Here is a 24,991-nt window from a genome sequence, read left to right on the forward strand (position 1 = left end):
TTTTAATCTTTAACATCTTCAATGAAACCAAGCCCAGCATTTCAACCCCTATCATTTCAAGAGAAGTACCCTTTTTGGATTTTCATTTTTTACAATTGGCTTTACGTCATGCTGACACAGATAGCTCTTATGGTAAGGATGATATAGGAAAGGGCTAGGAGTAGGAAGGAAGTGGCCATGGCCTTAATTAAGGTACATCCCCAGCATTTGGCTGCTGTGAAAATGAGAAACCACAGAAAACCATCTTCATGGCTGCCAACAGTGGCATTCGAACCCACTATCTCCCAAATGCAAGCTCACAGCTGTGTGGCACTAATCACCAACTCGCTCAGTCTTTGGAATTTTAACAACCCAATTTAAACAGTACAAGAACACCAAGAATCACAGTTTGTCAAGCAGATGTTGGAACAACAATTTTAATGTTTTATAGTAATTTAATAGTTATCAGAAAGTACTTCAACCTTTTTTAGAGAACTAAGCACAATACTCTAATATTTGGTTATGAAGGTATTTAGGGGTTGTAGTAACGATGTAAAGGAGAGGGCATATTAAGTCTCTGGTAAGACCCCAAATAGAGTATGGTTCCAGTGTATGGGACCCTCACCAGGATTACTTGATTCAAGAAATGGAAAAAATCCAAAGAAAAACAGCTCGATTTGTTCTGGGTGATTTCCGACAAAAGAGTAGCGTTACAAAAATGTTGCAAGTTTGGGCTGGGAAGACTTGGGAGAAAGGAGACGAGCTGCTCGACTCAGTGGTATGTAATACAAATATAGGTGGTCCATTATTGGACATTATAAATTTTCCAGCTAACTCGTTCCTGGTTGCCAGTGTTTCGCCCCAGTGTGCTAAGTTGGGCTCATCAGTTGGTAAATAGCACACCTTCCAAGACGCATGGCTAGTGCATACCACGGAGGCCACTGCGTAGGCTACTTGGAGCCATCGGTAGTGCCAATGCACTATGAGAGACTTTGTCTCATTACCATAGGTTTGTTTGGGAATCAACATCTGCATCATCTGATGGCTAGGCAGGCATCAATTTTCGGTAATGAGACAAAGTCTCTCATAGTGCATTGGCAATGCCAGTGGCTCTAAGTAGCCTATGCAGTGGCCTCCATGGTATGCACTAGCCAAGCGTCTTAGTAGGTGGGCTATTTACCAACTGATGAGCCCAACGTAGCACACTGGGGCGAAACGCTGGCAACCAGGAATGAGTTAGCTGGAAAATTTATAATGTCCAATAACGGACCAACTATACTGGTATTATAAATTTACTAATTCGGGATAAATATTTCAGGTTCCCTATGAGAATCAACATCTGGATCATAAGTGGCATGTTCCGAGCTGTCAGTGGAGAGAGGGCGTGGAATGACATCAGTAGACGAATAAGTTTGAGTGGTGTCTTTAAAAGTAGGAAAGATCACAATATGAAGATAAAGTTGGAATTCAAAAGGACAGATTGGGGCAAATATTTGTTTATAGGAAGGGGAGTGAGAGATTGGAATAACTTACCAAGGGAGAAGTTCAATAAATTTCCAATTTCTTTGCAATCATTTAAGAAATTGCTAGGAAAACAACAGATAGGGAATCTGCCACCTGTGCGACTGCCCTAAATGCATATCGAATTGATTGAACAATAATCATCACCACCACCACTTGATGTTACTTTTATCAATACATACAATATTTCTCTGAAGATCTGTCAAAGACTTTAGTTTTATACAAAACTATAGGATATAATTTCGAAAAACACCACTCTAAAAAAGGTGTATTTTCTTAAGCTTACTTGTGTGTTACTATAAGTTTGTGTACCCTCAATAGTGGGCAATTTAACCAAAAGTCCATAGATAAAGAACTTGTTTGCATGTTAATGTAAAAATGTAGTTTTCAACTGTGAAAATTCTGAGAATTAAGCACAATATTATAATAATTAGGTGTTAAGTCTAATAAAAAATATAGGATCTTTTTTCCAAAGATCTGTCACAGCTATAGTTCTATACAATAACAATAGGAGCTATTTTTAAAATTTATGCACTTTACATTATGTTCTGAAGTTTATGTGCCCTCAAAAACGGTCAATTTGACTCAAGTTCAGAGACTTGAATTTGTTTGCATGCATATATATAACATAGGATGTTCAATAGTGACAGATTTGACCAGAGTCTATAGACATTATCAAGAATTGGACTGGTTACACAAAGAAACATTTCAGTGCTTTTAGAAATGGAACTGTATCTCCCCCCCACCCCTTTTTTTTTTTTTTTTTTACAAATTTTTCCATAATGGCTGAAGATGTCTTTTAAAGAGATGAAACATGTACCTATAAAGTTGTCCTAATAAGGAATATAAATCAATTTGGTATTGTAAAGGTAGAATTTCCTAAAATAGAAAAATAACTATAGCACTTTTTAAGGCTGACAATATGGGCTTAATAATGTTTTTTAAATGTAAATTACCAGAGGTTTTGTTGTTCTTGACAAGTTTTATGATCTCTCTGACTTCCTCGTATGCTGGAGGAGGGATGTGCCCGTTGTTGGGCAGGTTCTTCGGCATTTAGGAGTACTTGGAAGTAGTCAGCTGGGGTCTTAGTACATTCACTGTTGTTGTGGCACAGTAATCTGTCTGCTGTCTGGAAATGTAAGGTGGGGGAAACAAACTGGGTCGTCATTTGTTTGAGGCCCTTGTATGGGTCTCTATAGTTATTCCTCCCAGTCTTCCTCTGCTTGTTTCATCAGTTCTTTGTTGTGCTTTCTCTTTGCTCCTCTTATGCAAAGGTGCCAACCTTTGAAATGGCTTTTCCGTAATTCCCCCCCCCCCCCCCCTTCCCCGCCGAAAAATGTTGGAGTCAAACCGAGAGCACAATCATCCCTTCTGGATAAATAGACCCTCTTTGCCCTTCCCAACAACAACTATTCTAAGACATATCCTATTACACCATATTTGCACATTACCAGTTAGTTGTGTCATAAAACATTCTTTGTAACTTGTTTCCCCACGCAGCAGGTGCTTTTGTGTGGGATTTTTCTCGTAGCATTCTTCCTCCTGTGAGGACATTTTCACCTTAAGAACAATAAGCGATTCCAGTGTAGATGTGATTATTGTAGGCCTGAATTCATACTGTTTTTTCCTATTAACACTGACAACTCTTTCTGTGGGAGATTTAATGTCAGGTACACTTAATACTGCAATAATACAGGATTACATTTTTTAGTGAATAGGAGAGTAGAGTTATTCATTCACAATGAATTTCACGACGCTCACAGGTAGCAAAAGGAAGTGACGATCGAATGAGTATCTTTGCCAACTCACAAAATTTGAAACGAAGAGAGTCGAGTACCAAAGCTCGAAAAGATTTAATTCTCCTCGTTACCTTATTTTTTCCGTAGAAATTATATTTTCCTTATAATGTCGCTTTTCCGTAACAATTTACCCTTGGACCGTAAAGCCGTAATCGGCAGGGGAAATCCGTAATAATTACGGATAATCCGTGACAGTTGGCACCTCTGCTTATGATACTGTAAAAAAGGCTTCTAGGCTCCCTTTGTTTTTACATTGGTTCCATCTGACCCATGCTAGTCATCTGGCCCCTATAACCTCGACACATTTGTTGGACCACCATGGCTGCCTATTTCCCGTAGGTCTATAGGGTATTGTCTCATAAGCCGCTGCTATTATGGATCAGTCTCCCTTGGTAGCTTATGCTGTCATTTTCAAGTTTGGTGATATCAAATCCAGGGATCATCTTGCTTTTTACTAGTATGCCACTGGTCTTTTTTTGTGGCTTTAGGTTTGTTCTCACCAGGGATAGGTAATGATCAGAGTCTATGCCGGCTCCTATTAGCACCTTGTTCATAATGTCGCAGCGATGCTGCACGTCTCGTGCTACATGGTCGATCTGGAACTCACCCACTATGTTACTTGGGCTGTGCCATGTCATGGCGTTCCTGGGTAGATGTTTGAAAGCTGTGGACATAAAGAGTAGTCCATACTTAGTACATAGGCTGATTAAGCATTCCCTGTTCTTGTTGGTTCTCTTATGGACAAGGTATCAGCTTACAATCTTTTGGTATTTCCTTTCTCTACCAATATGAGTGTTAAAATCTCCTAGCATTATAGTCATATGGTGATGTGGGACTTTATCTAGGATTTCTTCTAGGGTGTCCCAGTACTGGTCAGAAGTTAACCAGAGAGGCACTTAAATACTTAAAGATTTCTGTGATCCGACACTCCCTAAAAGGTACAATGAATGATTTGCTATTTTAAAGCAACAGTGTTCTGAAAGGATAGCTATTTTCCAAGAGAGAAAAGAATTTTATGATCTAAGACAAGTCAGCTCAAGAAACAATTCAGCAGTGGTATGTAAGAATTAAGAGGAAGGCTAGCGACTGCAAGTATGGATATGTTAGAGGAGAAGCTAAAAGACAAGTTTGTTTGTGGTTTAATGAAAGCACTAGTGTTAGATAAAGTCTGCTAAGAAAATCACACATCATTACAAGATTTAGTTGAAGTAGAACTGAAGGAGGAGGCTGCTCTTATGACAGCTTCATCGACATATCAAGAATTCAACCGTGTCATTAGAAATCTATCACAGCAGTCAATGGAATAGCAGGCAGCTCAACGAAAAAAAAAAGAGAAGCTAAGCAAGTGTAAGTGTTGTGGAGGAAGTAATCACAACTGCAATGCATGTACGTTTAAGAGTTAAGAGATGCCTTAATTGTCATCAGAACGAGCACTTATATCGGGTATGTGAATTGTTGGGAAATAATTGTGTAAGTGTACATGATGAGCATCGATCAATATTCAATTTAGTTCAGATGAACTTCTACAATAACGATGTAATCAGACCTTGGACTGTCACAGCAACTGCCAATTACAAAACATTTATGTATGGAGCTGGATTCTAGAGCAGAAATTTCAGTCATTCCTATGAGTATTTATAAGAAACAGTTTGATAATTGTAAAATGGTAATTGTAAAATGTGCGCTACTAATGTTTGCTTAAGGATGTACGACACAACCATGTAGTTCTTCCAGTTGGGGAAATTGTAGTCACTATATGCCATAATGATATTAGCCAACTCCGCAAGTTGATAGTTGTTGAAGAAGGAAATAGGGCCCTGTTAGGCAGAATTTGATGACTTACTTGAATTTGCTTGATTGTACTAAGTTGGATGTCTCTGTTAATGTTGTGATTATTGATAAAGATCTAGCAAAGCTCATTGGTAAACATGATATGGAAAAATTTTACTTAAATAATTAATTGCATTCAAGGTACAAATGGACACGGAACTTTAAAGGCTTGAAAAAGAATCCGTTATTATCACTAGTTTACAATCCAGAATGCCAATGATGTGACCATATGGTCAACTGCGATCATGTGTTGATTGTAAGATTACTATAAACAAGTACTTAGAGGATATCAAACATTCACTGCCTCAAATCAACGAGCTATTTGCTGGGCTTCAATGGAGAGAATTTTTCTACAAGCCTGATTTTCATCAGGCTTATGACCAAGTAAAATTAATGGATGAAACTAAAATAATGCTAGCTTGGAGTACTCACAAGGGTATTTTCATTCCTAGTAGATTTCCTACTGTCGGCAGCCCTGAAAATGGTTTTCCGTGGTTTCCCATTTTCACACCAGGCAAATGCTGGGGCTGTACCTTAATTAAGGCCACGGCCGCTTCCTTCCCTGTCCCATCGTCGCCATAAGACCTATCTGTGTCGGTGCGACGTAAAGCAAAAAAAAAATAGATTTCCTTTTGGTACTAAGCCTTTATGTGCATTATTTCAGTAGGTTGTCAAGAAGGTTTGGTTAGGAAAAAAGGGGTAATCACTTCCTTTTTTTTTTTTTTTGCTAGGGGCTTTACGTCGCACCTAGCAAAAAAAATCACTTTCTTAGATGATATAGTTGTAATAGGTAGAAATAGAGAAGAAACACTTGAGAAATTAAAGTGAGGTTTTCGACAAGCTTGATAAAGCAGGGTTTACAACTAATTAAAAGAAATGCAATTTCCTTCAAAGAGAAATTATGTATTTGAACATCTGAACTCCTTGTTACCTCTCCATGACCCCCAGAACACACAAACTGTTACCTCACCTCTTGGCATTCCTTATTCATACTTGCCAACCTTGGATGACAAAAAATCGGGATATAATGGAAACATTACTTTTCCATCCATGTGATATTATGAAATTACTCATTTAGAACAAATATTTCAAGTTTCCCGTGGGAATTGAAATGTATTTCATCTGCCATGTGATACAGAAATATCACACAGGCAAACAGCACAAAATACAAAATATGTACCTTTTCTCATTCAGTAAAATATGGACACTATTCCAAAAATTATTTCACGAAAAGAGAATTGGATTCATTCACCATAACACATAACAAAACTTCCTTTGAAAGGAAACAATTAAAAACGGGTCCACACAATACAATACAAAATGAGTTTTATTAATCTTTAAAAATTAGTGTAAGAAATGGTACATATGTTGGTCTTCCTTTCAAAGGAGTTTTATGCGAGATACAGTCGATACGGGACAATAAAAATAAAAAGATTCATAAACTGCAATAACAAAAGACCACATCTTGAATGAACACATTATACTGTATCATAATGGTGACCAATATGATAATTTAAACCAACTAAAAATAACACTGTCTCTGGCTCTATCACATGACAAACACTTATTGATTATTGTGATCTTCATTTTTCATGTTAAAGCTGCCAATGAGAATGGGACTTCTGGCCACACGGACTGTCCTTTACCCACTCATTTTGACCATTAAAAAACTTTTGGCATTATCCTGAAAGGGTAGGTGTTTTTTTTTTTTTTTTGTTAGTGGCTTTACGTCGCACCAACACAGACAGGTCGAGTAGGAGTTTAAATATCTATTTTAAGTTCTGCAATCACTGACTTAACCCTGAGAAGAAATAATTAACTGACAAGGAGGTCAGGGAGAGATTTTTAAAAATCGGGAGCCTCCCACCTAAATAGGAAGAAGTGACAGGCATAACTTACTTCTCTTACAATGGCAAAGATGATATTGAAACACCTGTCTTTTGCTTTCCTAACCTTTCAACTATACAAGAACTTTGTTTATCCAGCCCTCAATAATCCGGATCTCCGGTTTATCCGGATCGAAAATAATAAAAGTATATTTTTACTTGTATAGTATTTCTTTTATGGGATCAACTCTTCTTGAATGTCCATTCCACCAAGGATAGTTAAGGACAGGAATTGGAAGTAATTCCACCATGGTCTATCAAAGGTAGCATCCCAGAATTCGCCTGGAACTGACAATGGGAAACTGTGAAAAACCATTCCCAGGACGGCCGAGGTGGGATTCGAACCCACGCTCTTCTGAATGCAACGCACTACTAATTCACTCATGGTGAATTCGAAAATGAAACCGGCACTTCATCAGAAGAAACAAAGACTCATGGAGAGGCAGCAATGCAGCTGGACAAACTGATGGTCTATTTAGAATCCTAGACTGAAACCACACCAGCAGAACTGTTATTAGTAAAACACCTTTGTGATCCTGCTGCACGCAAACACTATACAAATGTAAAACAAACAAAAAATCATTATTTTAATAATAATAATAATAATCATAATAATAATAATAATAATAATAATAATAATGTTATTTGTTTTACGTCCCACTAACTACTTTTTAAGGTCTTCGGAGACGCCGAGGTGCCGGAATTTAGTCCCGCAGGAGTTCATTTACATGCCAGTAAATCTACCGACATGGGGCTGTCGTATTTGAGCACCTTCAAATACCACCGGACTGAGCCAGGATCAAATCATTATTTTAGTGCATAAAACAAGAGTCGTAATTGTAAGGAAAGTGTTATATTTCTTTGTACAATTGAAAAAAGGGTATTACTGTACAACTTATTTTAACAGATTATATACCATGTACTGTATTTGTTTGTTTTTTAGTTTTTCCGGACTATCCGGATTTTTTATAAGCCGGACCAGTTCCGGTCCCACCTAATCCGGATAAACGACGTTCTTGTGTACCTTGTTTACAAGTAATTTACTCCTTACTAATTTTTGTACCCAACAACTATTGATGTACATTTTTCTTCTCAGTCGCATAACTGAATGCAACGCACTACTAATTCACTCATGGTGAATTCGAAAATGAAACCGGCACTTCATCAGAAGAAACAAAGGCTTGTGGAGAGGCAGCAATGCAGCTGGACAAACTGATGGCCTATTTAGAATCCTAGACTGAAACCACAGCAGCAGACATGTTATTAGTTAAACACCTTTGTGATCCTGCTGCACGCAAATGCTATACAAATGTAAAACAAAAAAAATCATTATTTTAATAATAATAATAATAATAATAATAATAATAATAATAATATTTGTTTTACGTCCCACTAACTACTTTTTAAGGTCTTCGGAGACGCCGAGGTGCCAGAATTTAGTCCCATAGGAGTTCTTTTAGGTGCCAGTAAATCTACCGACACGGGGCTGTCGTATTTGAGCACCTTCAAATACCACTGGACTGAGCCAGGATCAAATCATTATTTTAGTGCATAAAACAAGTGTCGTAACTGTAAGGAAAGTGTTATATTTCTTTGCACAATTGAAAAAAGGGTATTACTGTACAACTTATGTTAACAGATTATATACCATGTACTGTATTTGTTTGTTTTTTAGTTTTTCCGGACTATCCGGATTTTTTATAATCCGGACCAGTTCCGGTCCCACCTAATCCGGATAAACGACGTTCTTGTGTACCTTGTTTACAAGTTATTTACTCCTTACTAATTTTTATACCCAACAACTATTGATGTACATTTTTCTTCTCAGTCGCATAACTCACATCTGAGTATCGTGATCTCATACTTTACTATTCGACAGAATCCACAAAGTTGTCATTGTCTACAGCCTTCTGCTTTCTGGATTGTTACTCCCAGAGGTGTGCAAGTCAAGTCTTTGATCTGGTCTATCCGTCTTCTGGGAGCTCTTCCATGTGGCCTGATTCCATTTACTTTTCCATGCATAACTGGTTTTTCAAGGTTACCTTTTCTCCTTAATACATGTCCAAAGAACTGCAGGGTTCTCTGTCTACCAAGAGATGAAAGTAGATTCGGGATACGAAGGTCTTAGATTATGGAGGAGTTGGATCTTTTCTTCCATCCAAGGTATTTGTAACATCCTCTGCTAGCACCACATTTCAAATACATTGATGTGCTTTCTATGCGTGGCCTTCACTGTCCATGATTCACAGCCACGGAAGAAGACTGAAAATACTAAAGATACAAATCAAATGTTTCTTTGTGTTTTTACCAATTGCTTGGTCATGCCAGATTGTTCGGGGCTTGTCCACAGCCACTTCTCCATCAAGAGCAATTCTTGCTCCGATCTCTGTCTTGCAACTGGCAGTGTTGTTCGGCAAGGGGCCTAGATAAAAAAAGTTCATCAATATCTGGGCCTACTAGACAACCACTCAATTGGAGCTTCTTTCCTGTATCAATAACCATCAACTTGGTTTTGCTGCGATTCACTTCTGATTCAATCCAATATAAGCTTTTTTATCATTGCAGTAAGATGAGGAAGAATGCCTATTTCTGCAATACTTCCCAAAACTTGCACCAATAAACACAGTCAAATGCATTCTTGCAATCTAGAAAACAAATTAACATTGGTAACCTGTACATAGGATATGCAAAATGATGAACAAATGTCACTGAATCAGTAAAACAACAAATCCTCTCAGCCCTGTTATGCAGAAAAGGTTAAAACTGTTTCCACACCAAATTGTGTATTGATCCATCTTCAATGAGACACACTCTCTCCTTGTATGGACTCAATCAAGTTTGTTACTTTCATTTTTCTATCTCAGTCTCACCCTTGGCTTTGATACTTATTGATTTAACATATTTTTTTAACATGAAATAAAATCCCTTTGCTTAGTTACAGAGGTATGAGCAATAGCAGCAACACCGTTCTTTACACAATCAGCTCTGTGATGAACAGTGTGAAAGTGTTACTCATACCGTTAGTTGATGTATGCATTTCAGTGAACTTGTAAACTTATGCACAACAGCAATTTCTGGCTCAGTGAGGAAAGCAACAAGAACTACCTTACACTTCAATTCCCCAGTACGCCTCTTCAGTGATGCCTAGGCTACCCGTGACAGATGATTGTTAAAACTGTCGAGGAACTAACCATCCTTCAGGTTGAAGACTGAATATACAATTATTTATGAAATGGACCAACATAGGATTCATTTTTTTCTCTACACGAGGGCAAAAGAAAATACAGTGTGAGGCATACATAAGGAAGCAGAATACATCGACTGTATAAGCACAATTTGAAAATGGAGCTGTATTATTATTTAAAGGTATAAATTGTATGTACACATGTACAAAGGTATAAAAAAATAATTGGAATGATTTTATTGCTGTTCAATGCTCCCACGCATGTGTTTGGTGTTGGTAGTACTGGAGAGATCTGACCTTAAGTGACAACGCTATGCATTTCATGTGCCTGAAGGTGTTCAGTTGGATGGAAACAGTCAAAGTGCAAGAACATGTTAACTGTATCCAGCATGGATCTTAAGTTGCAGTAGTGTGCATCAATTAGACTTTGCATTCTCCTTAACAAAACAGTAGAAGTTTTGCAGCAAGCCTACAAAGACCAAACCATGGGAAAAACGCAGGTCTGAGTGGCATAACAGATTTAGGGAGGGTAATCCAGGATGCTCCACAACCTGGATGGCTCTCAACTCCTAACACCATCGTTGATGTCAACAGAATTGATGCCACTGTGCAAGAAAACTGTCGTGTATCTATTGCGTACATTGCAGTAATAATGAATATCTCCTATGGATCAACTGAAGACATCAAATGCAATTTTCTCGGCTCTCGCAAAATTGCAGCAAAGTGAGTGCCTCGTGTGACAAACGATAAACATAAAGCACACAGTGTGATGGTATGTTAACAATGGAAGGAGAGACTTCAGCGAGAGCCAGGTGCTTTTGATCAAAGTCATCACATGCGATGAAACCTGGTTCCATTATTACGACCCAGAGAAAAAAAACAGGAACGTGCCCAATGGACTGAGTTTGATTTAAAAAAAGATTATTGCTTTATCAACTTTAGGACAGTTGGGTTTGATGATGAGAATTTTAGCTATAGGATCTCCTAAATTAGCTTTTTTCAATCTCTTAACACATGCATTATTTAAGGCCCTTTTATTTATATGTGTTGGTTCATTGATTCATAATATAAAGGATTCTCAGGATATTCGGTTCATAGGAAATATTTGTAATCAAATGCCACTAACGGCCGTTTGATTTAATATTTCTAATCTTGCGCTTTGTGGTATACCTTTTTTGGCCGGTTTAAACATCCCCCAAGTCCAAGACTCAAGAAGGCCAAGATTGAAGCATCTACAAGAAAGGTCATTCACCTTGTCTTTTTGATCGGTGAGGCATCGTATACAATCATGTGGTGAAGAAGCAACATACTGTTACTGATGATTATTATTGTGAAGTATTGAAGGGGCCATTCAAGACAAAAATTGCTGTTAAACAACCAACCCTTGCTCAAACGGGATGAATCCTTCATCAGGACAATGCACCTGCTCATTGAGACGTCAAGATTCAAGAAACAATCACCACACTGGGCATTGCGGTGATGCCACACACACCTTGTTCACTGGACCTAGGGCCACGTGATTTCCACCTATTTCCTACAGCAAAAAGGAGCTTCAGGGTTGTCGTTTTTATAGTGATGAGTTAAACAATATAGTTTTAGGTTTACTTAACGGATTACCCAAGAAGGGCTGTTAGGAATGTTTTGAATAGTGGACTGAACACTGGAACCATTGTATTGTGTCCGAGGGAGAATACTTCAAAGGCCTGTAGGTGAATGTGAATAAATGCAGCCAATATTTACCAGTGATAAAATAATTCCAGTTATTTTTTGTTATCATATTGCATAGTATGAAAGTATGATCTATCATATCCTGGCCAAAGTAAGTTGTTCTTCACTTTTCCTTTACTGGATTAATTATAAATATGGTCTGATAGATAAATTATAAAATTATTTTGGTGCTTATGTAAAATTATAGCAATGATATTACAGATTCATAGCGAAAGGGAACTCCCCATCTGCAAGCTCAATGCTGCCTGCAGTGTGCTGCACAGACGTTTTTGGTTCAAAATCAAGTTAGAACGACTTTGCCGTTGTCCCAATCAGTACCAATGCCCCAGAGAATGGAGTCAACAACATCACGACAATCGTACCATGATGCTGAATAATAGGTCACAATTCAAGGTAAGGAATCAAATGAAGCAATTACTAATTATGTCAGCAGTATAACATAACAATCCCTTAACACCATGCGCCTGGGATGTTTAAAATGGCTTTACTCCTCTTCTTATCAGCATGATTTAGACACTTAGGAAAATGATCACAGTTCTGCCAGTTTTTGCTTAATAATTATTATACAATTTTATTTACATATTCTAGAATCAATATGCCGACTTTTATTTACAAAACTTCCGAGAGAGAACTGTAAAAATCAAATGTTGACTCATATAAGTTATCAGTAGGAAACGGATTTTTATGTAAATGAATATTTTTATATGTAAATACATATTTTTAATAATTCTCCTACAACTACATATTTTTGTTAACTGTGCTACAAATGCATAAATTATATTGTCATTTCTTATTTATTTTAATTTTTCAATACAGTCCAAGAACATGTTTCAAATACTATGTTCATGAACACACAATCTGAATTAATTTACTTCTTAAATGAATGGATGAAAACCATAACGGTATAAGTAGCATTTTGGTCATTCTGAGAAAAAGTCATTTAAACATCGTCACCACTCATATAAAGCATGCTATTTGTAATTATACCACCCATCACTAGAGTGCAGAATATTACCGCTATCACTTGTACCTCTTTGCTGGTGAAAGGATACATCCTCTCGGAGTTGCATCCTGCACTTACTCATTTTAAAGAAATGTCACTTATACCGTTATGGTTTTCATCCATTCAAATGTACTGCATAGTGAGCTTGACTGCATGTGTTGGCTCACTCGCTCTCCCTTCAAAGGGAATTCCTTATCTATGATATGATACAACATATTTGACTCAAATGTTCCTCCATCACTGTCACTGTCGTGATTAACTCAGAAAGCTTATACGGTTCTGGTACATAAGTGAAGGGCCAGGCAAATGGCCGATTCCTCCCCACTCCTGGGCCTTTTCTATCCCACCGTTGCCATAAGACCTGTCTGTGTCGGTGCATCGTAAAGCAAGTTGTAAGAAAATAAAAATAAATAATAATAATAACTACTACTACTACTACTACTACTACTACTAGTCGAAAGCCATCAAATAAAGACTGTCAATGGGGTAAATATTTAGTGAAGGATTTCCATATATAAGATATTTTTTGTTCAAGTACTTTTTGGCAATATTCCAACTTTAAGAATGTCAAAAGTTTGCACTCTTGACATTGCAACATGGGCCACAACTGATAACTGATCAAGGTAAATTGAAACCTGCACGTTCCAGTGTTTCTCCTTGAGCTTTATTGATCATGATACAAAATGCCAGGCAAATTGGAAATTGGTGACACTTAAAAGAAAATGGAGGTGTTTTATCTGATGGAGTTAAAATCATTTTGAGGGATTATAGCACTCTATTTTCAACGTACAGCGCACTGATCGACCGCCGGGAAGCAAAGTAGTGGCTATTTCTGTCCACGCTACTAATATACAACCTGTGACAATAAAGCTCAGTGAATAGTCCCCTCCTATAACTATGCACTGCTGAGATCGGCAATACATGTCCTGGAAACTATGCAAGAAGGCTTCCTTTGGGATGGTGTTCAAAAGCCTCGTCATGTTTCTTTGGATGTCAGGAATATCGTCAAATCTCTTTTCTTTCAAAGAGAGTTTGATGCGTTTCTTTTCGGCTCTGACCTTTTTCTGGAGAATGCCATTCCATGCTTTGCCGTTTCATTTCGGGGTTGTACCTGAGACACCAGGTTTCATCCTCAGTGACAATACAGTTCAAGAAATTTGGTGTCGCATCTGCCGTTTCGACAAAATCCTGTGAAGCCTCTATACGTGCCTGCTTCTGATCATCAGTCAAGTGAAGTAGCACAAGACGAGAACACGTTTTCCTCTTCCCTAACTTCTGGGTAACAATTTGTTGCACGGATTCATGGTTAATCTGCAGTTCATCCGCTATCATGAGTACAGTTAATCGCCGATCGTTCATGATTAATGTCCTCACCTTCTCAATGTTTTCGTAACTGATGGCGGTCACCGGTCTTCCGCTATGGGGGTTGTCAGAAACACTTTCCCAGCCTCCTTGAGAACGGGCGAACCACTCATGCACACACTTCAAGGACAGTGCTTGATCTTCATAAACACGTACCAGCATCTCATGCGTTTCTTTCTGTGTCTTGTCAAGCGTAAAACAAAACTGTACATTGATCTTTTGGTCGTTCATGTTCCTGTTCGCAGTTCAGAACCAACGCACTAAACACGCACTGTGTGAAACAGGTCTTGCATGGGACACGCACGATGCTCAACTGAACAACATAGGAAGCAGATGGTCAAAACCTGCCGCTATGCAAGTGCAGTGTTCTGTGTCGCCAGTGTTGCCGGATCGACCGTTTTGACTTCATTCACCAAACTTTATTGTCACAGGTTGTAACATGAAGCCCTAAACTGAAGAACTTTTGTATTAAGCATCGGTATATATTTTTCCAGTGTGCATATGACCATCGATGAAAAATGCATTCTTCGCATTTGTGTTTTTGTTGGGGCATGCCAAGGACTTCATGAACATAATTGAAAGTTGCTCCTGGTTTGCGATGAGCACAATACCGGCCAATTTAGAATTGAAAATTGGCACACAAGCAGTTTGCTCATAGTAAAGATACAACAGTTTGGATTTCCATAACATTAAATTATGACACAGCAGATCAATTCACTTTCCTAACTACTGGAGTGGAAGAAGTTTACAACCTTAGTGTTAAAATTATGACATGGCGAAAAGGACTTTTACATTTCTCTGACATCACTTCAAGCTAGCAAATATAGGGAGAGCTACAAAGAGGCAGTAACATTGTGCTGAATAGTTTATTCTCGACTAAGTGACACTCTGCAATATAACAAAGACTGGAACAGCTGACCAGGAAGATGTCCGACTGCACGTGTGCTTGCCCCCTTCCACCTTCTCTCTTGCATTGTATGCCACAGCGTTCCTATAGCCCAGGTGGCCTTGAAGTATTGGCGAGCGCTTTGGAAAATCAGAATGCTACATTTTTCTTTAATAATTTAAAAATATACGGCAAGAAATTTTTATGCTTTTAAAGTCACTCTGCAACCCTACAGGCCAAGTTTCATCAAAATGCTTTACCATGTCAATCGGTTCAGCCGTTCTCTCAAACTTGCTGTAACAAGAATCAGCCTAATGTTTAAATATGGGTAGATAATAAGTGTGCAATTCAGCTTTACATTAGCCTGGTTTAATTTTTGGTGTCCTACTAGTTAACCTACAATTTACACCTGTATGTATCCCTAATGAATTTAACCTTCCATGTAAATCTTACACTATTATTTGATTAGATTCTGTTTTCACAATGATTTTCAGTGTTCTTCAGTGATATGAGTGTATATGATGTTTTCATGTATTTGTTAATGTCCATGTCACAGTTATCAGATCAATGAACAGGCTGACTTTTAATAACAAACTTTCTGGGAGAGTGATTTTCAAAAGTATGCCATATATGTTTACTGATGTAAATACACTTGGTATGTTCTACATTATCTGTACAGCCAGGAATTCAGTGCTGCGTGATGGGCAGCGAAAAATAATCTGACTCCCTCGAAGAGCCAACGGCTTTGCAGAGAGGATCTCTTTCAAAAAAGATTGTGGATTGTCAGTGGAGGAAATGTCACTGAAAGCCACAATACTATAGCATCTATTCTCCAGGTCCGAGCCAATTATACAAGAGAAGCCAAATATTCATTGGCATAAGTGAACAATGTTGGTTTGCCAAGGACAAGGCAGTCATATCCAGTGGGTGAGAAATCGTTCCCAAAGGCAGAAGAACTACTTTGTAACCAATGGTATGGAAACGAGGAAGGTAATGGGAAACCAATGGATTATTTTCACAAGCAAGCTCCTATATGTTTATGATGGATAAGCTACTAGGCATGGTGGTGTAGATTTCTGTGCATCCCGTGCAAAATCTTCTACTAGGAACATAAACGGTAAAATAGATGCTCTTCATGCCACACGGAATGTACGAGGCCTTCTCCGAAAGGGGAAACTTTTTACTGTACAAAATGAGACAGTATAAGGAGTATTTCCATAGCAGGCCTCTCTGAAAACCACTGGAAAGGAACCAGTCACTTCAAACCAGGCGATGCTATCAACTACTTCTTTCATACTGAGACTGATGGTTCTAAAGGTTTATTATCTATTTGTTTATTTACTTGGCATACGCCTTTCATTGCCAAGAGTATCTGATGACATGTTTTGCTTGCTTGGTGCAGGCCATTCTATTTGACGTTCATGGACGACCTGTGCATCTGGTCGGTATGACGATTATGAGGTAGGGAGAGGGTGAACCTCGCTGTCAGTATACGCCTACTCCTGTTCACTAACATGAAGGTTTAACATCCCCACCCAATGGACTAATCACCATCAACAGTGTCATACGTCCTGCCTATAAATGAGCACTGTGGAGGAGAAAAGGGGATCACCTAATTCAATTGTGTTGGCAATAGCTTTACAATGAGGAACTCCCTCTTCCAACAAAATCCAAGAGAGTCATATACATTACATGGGCAGCTGCATACAGGAGCTACAAAAATCACACAGATTATATCTTATTCTGGAAACATTGGTGCACCTCACAGAGAACAGCCAAGATGCTGCCAGTAGTGGTTTGTGACTCCAATTACCTAAGATTAATGGCCAAATTTTGCATAAAGCTCAAGGCATCACCAAGAACAACTGCCCTAAAGGTCTACTCACACTAATGCCGGATGCAGGAGCGAACTCTTTGTGAAATATTTTTAGTACAGTGGATTATGAATCCACTCACGCAGCAGTGACACAATCCCACCCACAAGGAGAGACAGCAGCGTAATATTTTCAGTTTGCTGTGTGAAGTGTATTCCTGCGCCCCGTGTTCCTTGTGACAATAACGACTGAGCTGTTAATAGTGCGTGGAAGGATGCATTCATTATTATGTTTCTATGGTGGTTGGTAGTGTGGAGTGCTATGTGTGTATGAAGACAAGAGTGTTGGTATAAGCAGAAAAACCTAGTGCCTGAAACAATAACCACCATAATAATAATAATAATAATAATAATAATAATAATAATAATAATATAATATTATATAATAATAATATAAATATTATATTATTATTATTATTATTGTTGGCAATAAATATTATAATATAAATATTATATTATTATTATTATTATTATTATTATTATTATTATTATTATTATTATACTTGGCATACGCCTTTCAGTGCCAAGAGTATCTGATGACATGTTTTGCTTGCTTGGTGCAAGCCATTCTACTTGACGTTCATGGACGACCTGTGCATCTGGTTGGTATGACGATTATGAGGTAGGGAGAGGGTGAACCTCGCTTCATTATTATTATTATTATCATCAGGCGTGTCCCGGGTGGCTGATAGGGGGGCTTGAAATAAAATGCCTCTCGCAGACCAAAAACAGGCACAGCCGGAGAACATTTTGAGGCAACCTCTAAGGCTCAATAATTCAGTTGAAACACTGAGGTCAATGATGATCTCCTCATTCCCTTCAACTTACTAGCATGTAGAAACAACAACAACAACAACAACAACAACAACAACAACAACAACAACAACAACAACAAACCACAACCCCACCCCAGGAACTAGTAGACTTGCTAGGTTTTCTCAGTCATTGGGGGACTAAGAACATCATGCAGGAATGTCTCAGAATCTTCCAAATCTCTCCAACCAAAGTGCTTTTTTTTTTCTTTTTTCTTTTCTTCTTCTCATTATGGACATCAATGCATTTCTCAAAATCAGTAAGCTGAAGCACCTAGCGGACACATTAGACAAACTCAACATCCAAATTTTAGCACTACAAAAAACCAGGCACATGGATGAAAATCATTTTGAATCAAGTTACAGAAAGGCAGATCAGCAATTCTCCTCACTAACAAACCATTACAATTTGGCACCGGATCTGCAGCCAGAAGAAATATAACTAACTCAGTATTAATCTTTTGACCTCCTGCTGAAACTCTTTTACTGCTATTAATCAAATCAGGAAACAAAGCTTACACACTAATCAATGCACAATAACCTATTAATAATAATTTTTAATGACATGTGGCCTCCGAAGAGGCCTGGTGCAGGTCTTTTGAGTTGACAACGTATAGGCATTTCGTTTGGTTCGTTTGTGAGCAGGGTAGAGACCTACATTGTACCTGAATTCCTTTCTTTGTCAATTTGGGCATTGAAGTTCCCCCAGCAGAGTGTTGATATAGTTTTTTTGGAATTTTGGCTGTAGTTTCTTCTAGTAGTTCCCAAAAGTCCTCTACTTTCTGTGGATCTCTTTAGTTGTAATTGTTTATAGGTTAATGTGTCCGGCTCTGTGGCTGAATGGTAAGCGTGCTGGCTTTTGGTCCAGTTATTGGGGGACTAAGAACATCATGCAGGAATGTATCAGAATTTTCCAAATCTCTCCAACCAAAGTGCTTTTTTTTTCCTTCTCATTATGGACATCAATGCATTTCTCAAGATCAGTAAGCTGAAGCACCTAGCGGACACATTAGACAAACTCAACATCCAAATTTTAGCACTACTAACTACTAACGTAAAGTTACAACAAAGTTACAACTTCAATAACCAATGTGATAAAAATCATCTTGTCAATGCCTTTGTTTTCCCAGGTATGTTCTATGCACCAGAGACATGGACTTTATGCACTATGTCAAGGCATTTGACAATCAAAAACCCATGGACCAACTTGGAATTTCTTAAACAAAACTTATGACTACTTTCCTTGTGAATATTCCTAATGATACTCCTTCCAACTGGCTAGAACTGCTGGAACATCGCTAAGTCTCGCTGCTCAATGTCAGGTGATGATTAAACAAACCAGTGGATCTCCATCGGTGCCTTTACCCTGAAGCCCGGCTTCTTGCTACATTGTCGGCTGCTATCAATGGTCTCAAATGGAGACAAAACAAAATTCTGTCCTGTTAATTTTGCATTAGAATACACTTCAATAACCAATGTGAAAAAAATCAACCTTGTCAATGCCTTTGTTTTCCCAGTTATGTTCTATGCACCAGAGACATGGACTTTATGCATTATGTCAATGCATTTGAGATGTTGTGCTGGCAACATATGCCTCGTAATCTGTGAACAGCACACTGAACTAACGCATCCATCCTTGAGAAAGTTTGACTGCAACAAAGATTGTTTACCCTGATTTACATGAGGACCGTTATAGTCTTTAGGCATATTGCTCGCTGACCCCACATCCAGAAATTTTTGGTCCCGGGGCAGTCTAACATGAAGCAGCCCGCCAACCCACTACACTGAAATTGTAGAAACCAGGTCAGTACCCACCAAGAGCAAGCGACCTGACTGGCTGAACACTAGTCGACGGTAGGGAATAGATTACAAGTAATGAAAATCAGGAATAGTACGAGATGCACATCTGTAAAGATGTTTGGAATACGATGATGATTCTAGAAAAGAAAATCTATAACATGAAATCCATAAACAGTCATGCCAGAACGACTTGAGCGCACTCATTGTCCGTAGGCAGCACCACTAATTATTAACAAAATGACATTTACTGGTATAAAAAAAGAAACATACGTAATTCTAAGGCAACAACTGAATCAATACTGTAACATGACCGGTTTTTGCGCAATTTGAAAGTTCGAGGTGGTGGTGGCGGTGGCAGCAGCAGCAGTAGTAACAACAGCAGAAAACACAGTGTAATAACGTATCTTCTGTAACTACCCTTTAAGCCGATCCTGAATAAATTATACAATATGAATTTTTTGTCTTTGAGCAGTAATTATACTCGACTTATAAAACTACAAGCTCTACAATAGGTACTGTCTCCCATACAGAGCAAGACAAATAGAAATAATGATTCAGCATAAATTTTTGTCCTGTGTGAAGGTCCACATTTAAGCTAGGTTAGATATCAAAAGCAGAATTTACTGGACTGGACTGTAGTATAACCTTTCATTAATCCTTACCAAGGGCGAAGTTGAAGTGCTCATGACTAGAGTTCCGGAGACCATAAACTAGCCACTCATCTAATGGATTGTCCTTTAACAATAGTGCAATTGTTAGGTTGCAATACTGCCATAGATTTAAGATTGGTAAGATGGTGGTATTTGGTTAAAAAGGTATGTGAAACTCACCTCCACTGGGGGTGTGCCTAAAAATAGCTGTAGTACCTCCAGAAATACAAGGAGACAAATTAACTTTTTTTTAAATCTAATGGGCTGACTCTTTCAGCTTTTGGGAGATTACTGTTTCAAATTTGAATTCTGAAGGAAATTTGCCAGAAAACTAGTCACTGAATTGGCTAAGATGTGTACAATGTTGTCCTCTATATACAATCTACGATTCCTTAACCCTAGAATGGTCGGCCTGGACCTCTGAGACCCAGCAGTGTGAAATTTTTCAATTCCCTCAAGGTCACAACGCTTAGAGGGCTAGCCATCCCTGTACATTCCTAAAATGGTTGTAGGGGTGCGCTGCAGTTCTTATCGAAAATCTTCATTAGTTAGTCCTTGTCTGTCACTTGCGTGAAGTAGCAATGAGTCTCTCAGGCCCGGCCCGACCGTTTATGTACTTAATTTTGTCCAGCAAGCTTACAAGTTTATTTTCGTGTGGTTTAGGTTTCAACGCTCTTACGGTGTTCATATCTTAAACAAAGAAGATCATTAGTGTTTCTACGAAGTTTCCAACACGATAGCATCAAGCGGAAGGATTTAAACATGTGAAATTGAGGAAATGTTACTTGATGGTGATGATGAATTTGACAATTCAGACGCTGACCCTGAGTTAGTGATAACCAGTGTTCATGAATCCAACAGTGAATTTAGTGAAGAAGAAGAAATCAGAGTTGCAAATACAGCCAGTTCCAGTGTTATGGTGGATACAGAAGGTTCAAATGCAGGTAGTTCACTTCCTTATTTTGTTGGTAAAGAGAGAAAAACTAAGGGGAAGTGTTTCCCCAGAATATTCATACATGAGTCCATGACTTAGTTTCAATTCATTTGCCAGGAAGTGTAAGAGAGGCTATGAATGTACACACTTCCATAGAGTCATGGTCATTATTTTTCAATGAACATCTTGTCGATCTGCTTGTGACTGCTACAAATATTTATATTCAGTCTATTAAATCTAACTACAGTGATTCAAGTATGGCTAGAGAAACAACAAAAGGCTGGAGTGCTGCATGGAAGCAAAATGAATATTGAGGAGTTTTGGAATATGGAGGGGACAGGAGTAGAAATTTTTAGGGCAGGTATGTCTCTGAAAAGGTTCAGATTTCTCATTTGGTGTATTCACTTTGATAATGTTCACTCACGAAATGAGAGATAGTCTAAACAACAATTTAGCAGCAATTAGGGATCTTTTGGACCTATTTATTTTGAACTGTAACAAGCATTACTCTCTGTCAGAGTTTGTTACAATTGATGAAATGTTGGTGCCATTCAGGAGATGCCGATTTTGGATATGTATCCCCTCTAAGCCTTTGAGATACGGCATAAAATTCTTACTGCTCGCTTGTGCTATGAGGTATTATGTTAAAAACTTGGAAGTTTATGCTGAAGTTCAACCAAATGGCCCATTCTATAAAAGTAACAAGCCTGAAGATGTTGTACTGCGACTGGTTGAGCCAATAAAGGGTACCGGACAAAATTTAACTGTTGACAATTGGTTTAACTCCTATAGCCTTGCTAAAAAACTTCCAACAATGAAGATTACACTACTCAGTACGTTGAAGAAAAACAAGGCAGAAATACCTCCGGAATTCCTTGCAAAGAAATCGAAAGAAAATTATTCGAGCATGTTTGGATTCCAAGAAGACGTTACCATGTTAGCTTGTGTTCTAAAACGCAATAAATGTGTACTTCTATATTTCTACCATGCACCATGATGCAAAAATTGACGGAGAAAGCGGTGAAAACAAAAAAGATTTCTTGCTATAATGCCACCAAAGGTGGCGTTGACGTAGTTGATGGTATGTCCGCAGAATATACTGTCGCAAAAGGAACAAGAGGATGGCCATTATGTTTATTTTTGCTGTTTTAAATATTGGAGCATTAAATGTGTATGTTATCCTTAGAGGAAATCTTGTGGATATAGATATGGAAAGGTGTGCGTACCGTACTTGAAGGCACTAGGTAAAGCACTAGTGACACCTTACATGGCGGAGTGAGCTCAACAAGGTTGTCTAACTCAAGAAATTCGGCTTCTTGCAGCACGACTTTTGGGATGAACAAATGAACGACAAGAAGACCTAGAGCCTAGGAAAAGAGGAAGATGCCATAAGTGCAAAGAAAGCAAGACAGTACTTCTGTAAAATCTGTAAACTGTGGGTTTGCTTGAAACATGCTGAGATGCGATGTGGAAACTGTCTTGATAATTAAGGAAACTGACCCGGCAGGAACTCCTCCAAGTGTTATTTAAATGCTACATTTTCCACACCATGTTGAAAACCAATACGTATATTTTCAGGAAATGGTGTCAAAAACAGATAATATAAAGTACATATTGTTTGCCACAAATTTTCTTATCAGTGTGTATTTTGACCTCTGAATGGTTAGACTAAATTTCAGTACACTTTTCTGAAATGTATTATTAATATACTTTTTTTGAAATGTATTATTATGTGTAGGATTCTAAAAATGTTTTCAGAGTATTTATATTATACCACTCTATTGTAAAATGTCTGTGTTTAGAGAAAATGAATCTCTAAAATGGTTTATATATCAGTTTTTATATTGGGTTAACCAGACCCAGCCCGACCGTTCACGTTAAGTTTTCCCCCCGACCGCTCTAGGGTTAACATCTTTAGTTAGTAACTATTATGAAGGTTCACAAATTGACAACATATGGCAACTCAAGGTCTCAAATGTGTTTCACAACTGGTTCCACTAACTTATGCAAACTTCCTTTAGCCATCTCTTCCAATGTTAGCCAGTCTAGAAAATCTAACATAACAGATTTTTCCTTTCTTTGCCTGATAACCTATATGTTAATGTCCCTCACAATAAAATTATCTACCATTCTATCAACCAAAATATTAAGTTTGTGTATCCCATTAAAATATCCATTCCCTCTCGTAACATATCTCATTTAATAACAAATTTAGAACAAAAAGTCCTCTGCCACTGAGGTTTAATACTGCCGTGCATTCGACGTTGCAATGTTCTACATTTCGATTCTACAATTCTCGTTAATAACTAATCTTTCCAAAGAGACAATTTTCAAAACATTAAGTTCAATGCAAAGGTAATCATATCCATGAAGTCTAATCATTCATCTTTATTTTACACATTTTTCTTCCTCATTCATTGTATACAGAGTAGGTGAAAAGCCCATAATACACCTATTTCTTATCTACATAGGCCTATACATAAATTTAATGAATGGAATTGTACTAATGGGAGATCAGAAGAACAGCCAGTTTGAAGAGCTCCTGTTGGTTGTAACACCTTGAATACTCTCAATCTGTGAACATTTTAAAAATAAATTCTTACTATGGACCAAGACAGGCAGGTCTTACGGCAATGATAGGACTGGAAAGGAAACAATCATGACCTTAATCAACCCCTTGATGCCGACCTCCATATGTCATCTAGATCTCCTTTTCTTCACATGTTGCCAACCTCCAGTGTGGTAGAGACCCCTGTAGGCCTAAATTCATTCTGCTCTAGCTTGTACAATTAAAGTTGTCGAGATGGAAATCGTATATCATCGAAGGTGAAGGAAGATCCCTGCCTTCCTTGTATGTATGATTCAGCCCAAAACATTTCTGAAGTGTTTGAAATAGTCTGACCTCTTTCCGCTTAAGAGCATGTAAGCTTAAATTTCTGCTGCATTCTAGCGGATGTATATTTCATTACAGCACGTTTCCTTATGCAGATTGATAATATTCAATGATATGAATACTGACAGCATCTGGTGAGAATTCCTATAATTCTTTCAATGCCTTGAAACCTCTTGATTCGTTCCCAAGGCAACGATTACCCTAGTTTTCATTGCACTGTGAATCAACCTAGTCATATAGAAGAACGTTCAGAAAACCGAAGTACTTGCACAGCCTGCACCTGTGTCGAGCCTCCCAGCTTTCAATATCCCCATTGCGGAAACTCCACTAAGCAGACTGACCACTTTTTATATCTAGGAACATGGACAGTAGCTGACTGGAGAAACTTAATGTGGTCTGACAAATCACGTTTTTGCCTGTATTCCAATTATGCACGTCATCGAGTACACCGGCCAAATGAAGCATTTCATCCTGGATGTCTGCACAGTCAGATTCAAGAAGGTTGGTCTGTGATGTTTTGGGGGTGTTTTTCATATCATGGATTGGGCCTGTTCACTGAGGTGACCACGAACATGAACCAGCAAGTTTATTTAAACATTCCGGATGATGAGGTGTTGCCTCTCATTCAACATCTGCATGATGCATTGATATCCCGATTTTTGAAGATGACAACAGCAAAGTTCATCGGGCTGGACGCACATGTGACTGGTTTTATGAACACTCCCCCTACCATATTACATCTTGACTGGCCTGCAAAATCACCTGACTTGAACCCCATTGAAAATCTGTGGGACAGGTTGAATCGGCAGGTAAAACGCCGACACCAGCATTCCCACAATTTGGTGGAATTA

General features: G+C 38.3%; 2 protein-coding genes across 2 annotated transcripts in view; one reads left to right on the top strand and one right to left on the bottom strand.

Moving 5' to 3' along the window:
• The window catches only part of HIPP1 (HP1 and insulator partner protein 1), a 242,426-nt gene that overhangs the window by 13,423 nt on the left and 204,012 nt on the right, over positions 1-24,991 (bottom strand). The window lies entirely within an intron of this gene.
• Positions 1-24,991, top strand: part of LOC136869091 (U-scoloptoxin(11)-Ssd2a) — a 68,182-nt gene that overhangs the window by 4,554 nt on the left and 38,637 nt on the right. Inside the window, exon 2 of the mRNA XM_067144824.2 lies at positions 12,129-12,320. Coding sequence (XP_067000925.2) covers positions 12,129-12,320 — 192 coding nt within the window. The remainder of the gene's footprint in view (positions 1-12,128; positions 12,321-24,991) is intronic.

Source organism: Anabrus simplex, chromosome 1, assembly GCF_040414725.1.
Source record: "Anabrus simplex isolate iqAnaSimp1 chromosome 1, ASM4041472v1, whole genome shotgun sequence".
NCBI lineage: Eukaryota > Metazoa > Arthropoda > Insecta > Orthoptera > Tettigoniidae > Anabrus > Anabrus simplex.